This window comes from Ammodytes marinus, assembly GCF_949987685.1.
Source record: "Ammodytes marinus genome assembly, chromosome: 21".
NCBI classification, from domain to species: domain Eukaryota; kingdom Metazoa; phylum Chordata; class Actinopteri; order Uranoscopiformes; family Ammodytidae; genus Ammodytes; species Ammodytes marinus.
The window spans coordinates 9385402-9396865 of record NC_137225.1 but is presented as its reverse complement, the minus strand read 5'-3'; the positions used below and the strand labels follow the sequence as shown (position 1 = coordinate 9396865).

Genomic DNA, 11464 nt, shown 5'->3' with positions numbered 1-11464 from the left:
TGGCACACCTGCTAAAACAATAACGACATCAGACCTCCGCCAACTGACCTCAGCCCGTAACCAAAGTTCAGGGTAAGGAGCTGCTCTTTTTTGGTGTTTACATTGTTAATTTCTTGTTCATTTTTTCTATCTTTCTATGTATACGTTTGTATTTCAAAGCCTGGTAAATTCACTGCATTAAATGAAAGGAAATGAGGACACAGTAGGTTATGAGTGTAGTCAATTATTTTCTGGAAGTAACTATCCATAACAGTAACTGTTACAGTTACTCTGATTGGGTGAATAATTGTAATATTACATTTATATTTGATGCATAGCCTATGGTTTTTCCAGAACAATGTATAGGAACTTATACTCATAATGATTTTTTTTTTATCCTAGTCATTGCAGTATATTTTATAATATTCAGTTTGGTGCTTGGTAATGAAGTTGAGATGATCTTTATTGGATTTTGCCAGGACATACATTTCATAAACAACGGTCTTATGGGGAAGTGCAATTGTTCTATAATATTAAAAAGTGGATTTATTATTATTTTAGCCTATACCTGATGTCTTATTATAGCTAATTAGTTTGCAGTTGTCTTCAGGCTTTCTTTGGCAATTTCTTTCTGCTTAAAGTGTCATTCAAAACGGTGAGTGATACTTTATTCTGACCTTCTTCCCCTCCTTCCTCTGCATAGTGCCTTGAGCGACTCCACCCACACACACGTACACACAAACAGCATGCTGCCCGGTACAGCGTCTGATGTCCGGCTGTGGGTCAGCTGGCTGCCCGCTGCTCTGGCGCTCCTCCTCCTCCTCTCCAGCTTCAGCAGCGCGCACAGCACCACGGTGGAGCACGACTTCCACATCGTCCACAATGTCGACAACAGAAGTAAGGCTTGTTTTTTTTCTTTTCCCGATTTTTTTAATGTAGTATTTGATTCATTTTTTCAATGCAGTATGGCTACTCGTTCACGTGGTTTTGGGAGATTTAATTGTCAAAAAGTTAAGAGGACAGACTGAACAATGGTCAAATATTGTATATAGCCTATATTATATTGTCATAGTCTGTTTATGGTTCTTAGTGCCATGGTGAATTCATGGTCACTTGTTTCCACTTGGTTATTTCCTACTTAAGCTGTTTATTATAAGTGTTTTACTTCTTGCAGTACAGTATGTTGTCAGTACAGGTTACAGTTGGAAATTTGTTTTAAAGAAAGTAGCTCACTCTTTATTTAGCTTGCAATGAGGAATATCTTCATCCACTAATTCGTGACACACTATTTTATCATGTCATTAACCAGGTGTATTATTTAGTCACAATTTACAGCTCAAAAACAGCATGATTATTGCCAGATTCATGCTATCGTCAATATGTTAAAACCCATATATTAATATATTTTGAATGATTTGCTGTAGATTCCAAAGAGACTGAACAGTTAATTTTGTAACGATACTATTTTCGATATTCTTTATGCTAGTGTAATATATAGGCAAAATTAATCTTTTTACTTGTGCTTCATTATCATGATATCTTTACAATATAATATCTTTTTTTTATAGGAGTGCAAGACTTATTAGATCACCTACAAATCACATTTCCATATAGGTCTTGCGTGCATCAAATCAGCTCAGAAAATCATTGATGTTCACATTGACAACATAATGTAAAACATAGTCTATTATATAAACACTTAAACTGAACTGAAACTTCAGAGGTTAAAGTAGGAATTAAATTCTTTTAGATTTTCCTATATGAAAATTAGAATTCTGTTCCTGACTCATTGAAGTTAAAGAATCATAGAATCCAACATACTTTTGGCTTTAATATTTGACGTTTGATAAAAATAAAAATAAAAAATGACTTCACCTTCCACTGATGCACTTGTGTGTGTGTGTGTGTGTGTGTGTGTGTTGTGTCCAGGTCCAGAGATAGACCCGTTCTGGTACGTGGGGCGTGGGGTGAGACCCATCGGGCGCTTTGGGAAGAGGCACAGCAGCGTGGAGGGTGTGGACATGAAGCCTGTGGTCAGGACACTGAGGCTGCTGCTCAACAGCCTCAGAAACAAGGAGCATCATGGGAACACCAGGCTGGATGCAGAGGACAGAGTCTGGTTGCCCTGACGCCGGCGTGTCTTCGTCCCTTTCATCCACAAACTAAGAGTGTCTTGAATTATTATTTTCTTTTTTTAATCTTGATTGAGGTTATATACTCTTCTGCTCTACTGTAGCTCTTAAGCACTGTATTTATCTCTGGTGTCGGTTATGGGGCCTTGGTTGAAAGGATCCTTGATGAAATCACTGTCCAAATATATATCTGTACATAAAAAATGCATTCTATATTGATTAATAAACCAAGATCTTGTGATTATATCCGTTCATCAATTTGCCTGTAGCCTTGCTGTATTTGAAGGTGCACACCGAACACGAGAAATGTTTTGAGTTTGCAAATTTTATTCATTTCATAATACATCTTTTGTCTCTCGGAGTACTGTGGCACATAGAGAATCTGTGTTTTTTTTTGCTTGTTAATATTTTCCCCAACATGTCACACGGATTGCAACAAACGATTGCATGTAAAAGTGAGCGTGCCCGCCTGTGGAACTGTGCACAGCGAGCCTCATTGTAGTCATTCACACTGGATTTAAAACAGGAACAAAAGTAAGAATTGTTTTTGTGTGAATCTCCTCCACGTCCCGAGTATCTGGGGACACAGCCACCGTAGTAAATTAGACTTCCAGTGTGAATCGAGCCCTACAAGTCATGACAATTATACACAGCCTCTTGCACACAACACTGAAAGATTTTTGTCAACTATGATTGGGCAATACACATATAATTCTATATATCATATCCATCTTTTCACACATATACATATATTAACAAATTCTGCGACGTGATATATATATATATTTTTTTTACATTAGAAAAATACAGGACACTGATGATTGGACCCTTGTGGCTGTGCTTCTCACGGGAAATTCTTACATCAATTTTGGATAAAACCAGAAACATGCGTTTTATACATCGACACTTCTGGAGAACATGTGTTGACAGAAGTACTTGATCAAATTGCAAAAAAAATAAATAGAGATATGTGAAAAGGCTGGGATGAAAGAGGTCTCTAATTAAAAGGGAGCAGAGCATTCACACAGAAGACCATCACACCTTTTAGTTCAAGCAGTCCATCAGGAAATCCAACTTTGCTCTTAAATTGTACTTTGACAACTGTATGCATGGCTAGCTGATATTCTGTAATTGGTCACAGAGTAAAATAAAAATAAAAGAAAGGCAGTATTCTCAAATTGAGTGTTTAAGGAGAACAAGTACTGTCGTACCAGCCGCTCCAAAAAATGCCTGCTGTCACCTGTGTTCCTTTAACATTTACCATGGTCATAACCGACAGAACATTGAATGGTGAATGCAGGCATACTGTACACTGAAATCACTTTGATTCACCACACATAACAGATTCTAAGAAGGGCTCCTTTAAGGAGAGAGGATAAAGCCTTCGATTTGCAATAGTACTTATTTAGGTGGTATTGCATAAAAATGTTCAGTAAGTACAAAAATAAATCGCTTGTAACAAAATCATGGTATCATGGCATTTGTTTTACAGCCTAATGGACTTCATTATGTAAAAACTTTTATAAGATTTTTGCTGAACGCAACACAAAAGCTCAGACATGACCCAGCGAGAGGGAAACATAGAAATACCTTATTGTTTAAAATAAAAGGCCACAACGTTTGAAAGTAAACAGAGACGATGACAGAGAAGAAGTAAAATGACGTTGGGTGGAAGAATACTGCATGAGGGAAAAGGCTGTCAGAAACCTGAATAGTAAAACCAATGAGGATTTACATCGGGCTGAGTTTGTCATGACATTCATACATGATTCAAACCTTATTTAGACTCCACATTAAGGCTGTAGTGTTTGTGTGTCTACTAAACTGGTATTGTTAGCTTTTCTTTTTCTAAATTGATGGGGAATCATCCTTACTGTTGGCATTTAATCATTTTTTAAGGAATATTTTGTCATTTTGGGAAATGCTAAATATGAAGCTACCAAATTAACCGGCTAGCTTAGCTTATCTTAGACTGAATAATGACATAAATGTTAAGGGTGCAACATCCCCCTGGTTCTTTCTAAAGTTAATGAAACTTGCCATTTTACAAGACAAAAAAAAAAACGCAACAGATATATTTTCCAAAATGTCAAACCACTTTCTGTGATTGATACTGTACAGTTATCAGGTGTGCTCTGTTTTTCGTTATTGCCATGTAGCAATTTCTAATGGCAGGACTGACAATAATGTTTTGGCCATGATACACTGCGATTCTTAACACTGTTTCCTGGTAAGGGCATGGAATTTATTTATTTTCTAAATGGTCTAGGCTAAATATCAGAGGTGTTACAATCACTCCCTAAATGAGGGTTACCATGTGAAAGCTCTGTGTGAGGAAAATGGACAACCATCCAAAAATAAATAAAAAAAAAAGCTCTGAAGGGGCTTACAGTGATGAAGTGTCATTTGGTGAGAAAGTCAATGCGGTATAAAAACATGGCTCAGCCTCTTTACGAGACACTGAATTTAAAGAAAGTTCCACATGATTTTTTCCACGTCTCCATTGTACAGTAAATCACAATACTCTCGCAAACAGATAGAAAAAGGAGATGAAAGTTATTTTTGTCTGTACAGATATTCTTTTTTCAGTTTGGTCATGACCAGTGTTTGCAGATTTTTTAAGGCAGAGACACAGACGGTCGAGTCATCCTTGCTTGGTGGTACACGTGCGTGGTGCGGAGGACATCTGGAGGGTAAACTGGAAAAGAGGAAAAGGGCCAAAAGAGTCATGTCCTCCATATTGGCATTTTGACTGACGCGGCGGTACCGTGCTTATCCGAGGGTTGGGTGCTTGCTTGGGGGGTCACACAGGGCAGGTGTTGGCCCCTACTTGGCCTGGAGCTTGAGGCAGACACTGGGTCAAGGCACTGGATGAGAAGGGCCCCCCGTCCCTGCATGGGGCTCTGAAGTGGCCCTGAGGGACTCGTTGTGCTGCATACGCAAGACTACGGCCGAAACACTTTCGCCTGCTGCTCTGGTTCCAACTTTTCTGAAATGCAAAAAAAAAAGAAAAAAAGAAACATCATTAAAGCTATAGTGTGTAACACTGTGTGTGTTGCCCCGATGAGTAATTCTGAATAATTACACAACACTGTCGACGCATCTTCATGAGGTAAACCTTCGGTAATCTCGCATGGATTTTATTCCATCTGCTGTATGTCCAGGTTTTTTTCTTAGCAGTAGAATTAACAACTGAACAATTTTTTGGCACTTCCTGGGGATTGTTCGGAGCTACTGCACCGGTATTACGAGGGCGACTTTAGTTTGTAAAAGCTGCCATACTGAGAAATTCATTCATATGAAAAAGTTACACACTATAGCTTTAAACAAAGTAGCATTAAAAGAAATTAAGAAAATCTCCTGCAAAAAGCTTGGGTTGTCTAGATATAGAGATCACCAACATATGATTCAGCTGACTTGCCTTCCTCGCCATTTATACAGAGCATGCAGTGTGATGGACTGATGAGAAAGGACACTCTTATTTAGCAGGAATCAACGATAGGATTACATGTCTTGGTCACTGATTGTGACCCATTGTCCTGCCTGCTGTATGTCATCTGAGGCTGTGCTGAAATAGCCACCATGAATCACTGCTATTATGTAGATACCGCCGGTGAAGAAAAAATAAGAGAAATAAAGAATAAGCCCCAATAACAAAAAAAGGCCATTCACTGACATGAAAAGGAGCCGACTTCTTGTCGTTTGGTATTGACAGCTTTTTCCTTCTTTGGCGTGCTTGTTTCCATTTGGCTGCTTTACATCTAATGGATCTTTTCAGTTCCTTAGTCCCTTTCTGGCACATGTATTCACTTTTACATCCATTCAGCGGAAAAATCTCTTATTTTAGGACAAAGCGCAAAATGTGTGATCTGGATTAAAGGTGAATAAAAGTGTGTCCTCGCGTCTGTCAGTGTTTGTGTTTAGGAGAGTATGACATACTGAATGTAAGTCAGCACAGGCTTGCAGACTCCTCTTTAGTTTACCATGTTGATAACTTACAATGTGATGTAGCCTGATGACGCAGGATCATTGAGTCATCTAGAAATACAATACAGTTCCTTTATTCCCTGTTTCATATAGGCTACAATTATTTAATAAATAAATCTGTTATTTATCCATGGCTGGACATTTTGATCACTTTACTGTTTTGATTATTGTACAGAGGGCTTGCTAATCCTACTTAAGCAAATACTTTTTTATTTTATGTATCTAACACCCTAGAAAGACAGTACTTAAAGCTGGGGTATGTGATTTCTGATTGGTCAAAGTTAACAAGAGCTGTACACTTTGACCAATCAAAGCAAGGCTATGATTCTCTGTTCTTATTGGCTGTTGGGACTGTCCATTCACTTTGGCACATCTTTGTTGGTGTAGAGCGTGTCAGGGCGGGACCATAGGGGAGGGACCAAAAAGAACAAGTGGAGCGGTTGAGGTATTTGGATTCGAATCTCTATCCCAACTGCCATTTTTCCAAATCCTCCACCCCAGCTTTAATCACTATTTAATGGGTATATAATTAAAAGTTTTTGAATATATTTAAAAAAATCATATATGTTTTATCCGTCCCTCTTTACCAGACATTCTTCAGTTGCTAAATGTATTTTTATACACATATAGGGGAGAACAGGGGAATCTGAGGCATCGGGTAATGTGAGCCACCCCCTGTATCTAGGCAACGGAAAACATTTGTGGTCATGTGAGACATATGTTTTCAAGCCCCTCTCATTTCCCCATGGCCCTGAAAGAGAGGACCTCATGGTGCTGTGGTAAGCATGTTTTTTTCACCAAAATAGGTATTTTGCACGTAAAAGTAAATTTTCTTGCTGTCAACTTCATTTCATTTCATTTATTGTTTATTTAGCAGGGACAGTGCACAATATACAATTGAGCCAGATTATAGCCACATGGCTAATTTTCGTCTGTAGTCCCTGGACAGGAATTGGTGTTAAGCTAAAAACAAAAAGGATTAAAATGAATAATAATACAAGAATTTGATATTACAATTAAAAGGTGCCCAATGTGCAAATATAGGCTCACAATATTGCATGACCAAAAAGGCATATCTAGTTAAAAGAATACACCAAAACAAGATGTATAATAAAGTAAACATAAAACACCAAACATGAGATAAATGACTAAAAATGTTCACATCGCTGCCTTGTTTTTAGCCATTTCTTGAGACCTGATTTAAAACTACTGAGTGTGTTGCTTTGCCTAATACCTACAGGAATACTGTTCCATAGCCCTGTTGTTTTTACAGAAAAGGCACTTTGACCAAAAGTGGTCCTTCTAAACACACTTAATGAGTCCCCTCTAGATGATGCTCTTGTGTTGTTTTCTGCTCTACTCAGACTCACAAATTTCTTAAGAGGGGGGGGAGCAAGATCATTTACAATTTTAAAAAATAAACAGCAGTTTGAAAAAGAAATAAAATTTTCCAGACTAAATAAACCATACTTCTGTATGATGGGACAGTGATGGTATAAATTAGATTTTTTGTCCAGAATTTTAAGAGCCTTTTTATAGGATTTGCGAATCAGTGACAGGGCAGTTGTATTTGCTTGGGACCAGGTGGTCAAGCAATATGAGATGTGAGTTAAAATCATTGAGTGGAAGTAAAGTTTCGCTGCCTCTGTGGTCAACTGATTCCTTATTATCTTAAAATGTACGAGGTTCATTTTAACTCGACCATTGACCTTTTTAATATGTTTTTTAAAACTTAAATGGGAGTCAACAATGACCCCTAAGTATTTAAAATCCTCTACTACCTTGAGCCTTTCTCCCTTAACAAATATGTCTGGCTCTTGAGTGGTCTTTTTGCGTATAGTGAAATACATGCAAACTGTTTTTGACGTATTAAGTGTCAAACAAGAATTATCCAACCAGTCCGCTATCTTACTCAATGCTGCATTGAGTTTGTATGCTGCGTGTTGTTTTGTTTTTGCATATGCGTATATCACTGTGTCATCAGCATACATTTGAATGTTTACATCAGGACAAACTAAGGGAAGATCATTTATATACATACTGAACAATAGAGGGCCCAAAATGGAACCCTGGGGAACCCCTATTGAGCATGTATTTTCAGTGGACAGTATATCATTAATTCTGGTGCAATTCTTCCTACCTGATAGATATGATGAAAACCATTTAATTGTGTCAGTAGAGATGTTATGTGAAGACAGTTTAGAAACTAAAACATTATGGTTTACAGTGTCAAAAGCTTTTTTCAAATCCAGGAAAATTGCTCCAACTACTCCACCCTTATCTAAATTGGATTTCAATTCTTCCACAAAGTAGCAAAGAGCAGTATCTGTGGAGTGATTTGCCCTGAATCCAAATTGCATTGCATGCAGGGGAGCATGGCACAAATTAAGATGTTTGGTGAGTTGTTGTGTGACAACCCTCTCAGCTACCTTAGAAATAATAGGGAGAATACTTATAGGCCTGTAGTTTGCCACGTCAGTTTTCTCCCCGGCTTTGAAAATCGGAATTATCACTGCTTTTTTCCAAGCATCAGGAAACAGGCACTGTTTGATGGACATGTTTACAAGATGCGTAATGGGTTCGCAAAGCGCATTTGCATTATTCTTAAACGAGGAGGAATCAAAACCATAAATATCTTGGGCCTTAGACCCTTTAAGATTAGTTAACATTTTATATATCTCTTCTTCATTTACCTCTTGAAGATTAAAAACTGGATGTTCATAGTTAAGTGTGGAGATAAGTACATTCCGATGACCAAAAGTTTTTGCTAATTGCTCAACTGACTCCTTAAAGAAGGTGTTAAAAGCCAGTGCAATTTCTCTATCATCACTTGAGATACTTCCATTAATATTTAGCTCAAGTGCATGGTTTCCTTTTGGCTGTTTTCTGGCCATTGTATTAAGGTGTTTCCATATCTGTTGGCCATAACCTCTTGCCTGGTTAATAAGGCCAATGAAATAGTTTGCTTTAGATTTCCGGAGCATGCTTGTTACTTTATTCCTCAGCCCTTTAAATATCCTATAATCACTATTCAATTTACTTTTTAGGGCAGTTTTAAGTGTATGATCCCTTTTCCTCATTAGGCTCCATAACTCATCATTTAACCAAGGTAGATTAGCTTTTTTATGCCCATGTATACATTTCTTAACGAATGTATCCTTCACACCACTAATAATGCTAGAGAAGAGTGTGCACTTGTCATTTAAAGAAATGTCATCATTTTTAAAATCACACCAATCTAATAGTTTTAACTGTCCCTCGAACAAGTGCATATCCTTCCTAGGTATTTTATATGAAATCTTTTTACTTTCATGTTTGTAAATAAACCTTTTCTTTGTCAGTTTCCGACATACCAACACTAGATTATGGTCTGAAATACCAGTAATGTAACTACTTGTAGTAAGTAACTTAATCAACTGTTGTGCCAAAGCAAATGTAATCACATTGAAAAACTTCTATCATACGTGTTGATGAACTACCAACATATGAAACCATGTGATGCTGATAACTGAAGATTAGCCAGAAATGCTAAGAGAGGTAGTTTTTTCTCAAATTGTGGTGGTGGGGGAAAGTGAGCCAAATGCTGTGGGGAAAGTGAGCCACTGTCTCACTTTCCCCCACCGTGAGGCACAAGTTAAGTTTAGTCTTAAACATATTTTAATGTAATATTACATAACATATGTTTTATTTTAATGTCATACACATTGTAGAAAAGCCGTCATGCCAAGGAAATACACCAGGAAGACGACCTGGGGCAACCACACGGAAAGAGCACCTTCTCATCTTTCCCTGTAACCTTCAGGGCTGGAATGTAGAGTAGGCCTAGTTGTAGAGTATGACAGGCTGATGTTATAATCCAGTTGGGTCTTCTCCTGTGTTCTGAGTCCCAGGCTGTTCTCGCTGGTTCTGATTTTCCTATGCTTTGACCCCCAGACACTAGCTGGCTCTAAGGGTCCTATGTTCTGACCCCCAGACTGTGTTCTAATCTAACTGGTTCTATCTTTCATTTGAATCTTATCAAAACCTTTTGAATTATAATATGTTGTATTTGATTTTGTTCAGAGTTACTTTCAAGTGTTTAGAAAATTTGCTTTGCTTAATTGACCAAACCCCATCATTCTTTTACTAGTCCGACATTAGTTCTGGAATGTGGGGCTAGCTTTCAGGATTCTTACTGTTACAATATGTGTTGTTATGGTAGTTTCAGAGTGGAAAAAGTAAGTGGATCAGTTTACCCCACAGCTGGGGTAAAGTGAGCCACATGACAACTTTTTTTTAAACAATCATATTTTCACTGCCCTTTGTCTTAAAGAAATTCTGCTAATGCCCATTTCTAGGAAACATCCTGAATTAATGGGAAATGTGTAAATTTGAGTGATAAATCATTTTAGCTCCCTTAGAGGGGAGCAAATGTAAAAAGTGGCTCAGATTACCCCGTTCTCCCCTATATATTCTACATATCTTTTATTTTTTTGGCATTTTTATGCTTTATTGATAGTGTAGAGACAGAGTTGAAATGGGGCAGAGAGGGGAGTGACATGCAGAGAACGACCGCAGGCTGGAATCGAACCCGGGTCCACTGCTGGCCGAGGCCCATGGGGCTAAGGGCGCCCCCATATATTCTACATCTCTATCTAAACGTTTAAATTGTCTTTGTTTCTCTTTATCAGTTGTTGTATATTTGATGTATTTGCAATGTGTATCTTTTGTTGTTTTTGCATTGCATTTGTTTGACTCGACGTCATTGCAAATGAGGGTCACCCCTCAACTGATCTTTCCAGTATAAGTAAAGAATGAAAATTAAAATGAGAATTTGAGTTTTGGATGTGGAAGCAGGTTTGTCACAGTTTGGATTCTATCTTTACTTACAGAGCTTTTTTTTAATTTTTTTTATCTCTGAGTACTTTTAGTTCTCTGTAAATTGATAAAAAAAAATAAACGTTTGGTATGTCCAACATGATGTTTATTACCTTTCATAGGAGGGGCTGGAAGCTTCCTTCTTTGATGGCGTGAAGAGTCCAGGGTTTCAGGCTGAAATCAGAGTATTCGTATTATAAACATGTTCAAAAGTTAACAAATCAAGCCAGAACAAGTACAGTTCTTCTTTAGGCAACGTTATGTATTTCTGTATAATATATAGAACTTATGTTACCATACACAACCAGAAAAGGGTATACACTGTTTTGAAAGATGGTAAGCTACCTTGGCCTTTGGCTTGAACTTGCTGAAGCGATTGCAGGCAGTCACATTCAACCCAGCTGTTTTCAGAGCTGATATCCTGGCCTCAATATTTGATATCTAAAAATAAATAAAGGAGAAACAGAATTGGCTTAAAAATCCAATCCAATGCAACATTCAATTCTAGT

General features: G+C 37.7%; 2 protein-coding genes across 2 annotated transcripts in view; one reads left to right on the top strand and one right to left on the bottom strand.

Annotated features, from left to right (window-relative positions):
• Positions 1-725: 725 nt before the first annotated feature.
• prlh2 (prolactin releasing hormone 2) lies at positions 726-2108 on the top strand (the record flags this gene model as incomplete). Its single annotated transcript, XM_080050594.1, has 2 exons — positions 726-876; positions 1909-2108. 2 exons carry the CDS (start codon positions 726-728, stop codon positions 2106-2108), a joined length of 351 nt encoding a protein of 116 aa, XP_079906720.1.
• Positions 2109-5007: 2899 nt separating this feature from the next.
• The window catches only part of myripb (myosin VIIA and Rab interacting protein b), a gene marked incomplete at its 5' end in the record, with an annotated part of 118393 nt that continues 111936 nt past the window's right edge, over positions 5008-11464 (bottom strand). The window contains 3 exons of the mRNA XM_080050593.1: positions 5008-5100; positions 11069-11129; positions 11301-11396. Coding sequence (XP_079906719.1) covers positions 5057-5100; positions 11069-11129; positions 11301-11396 — 201 coding nt within the window. The 3' untranslated portion in view covers positions 5008-5056. The remainder of the gene's footprint in view (positions 5101-11068; positions 11130-11300; positions 11397-11464) is intronic.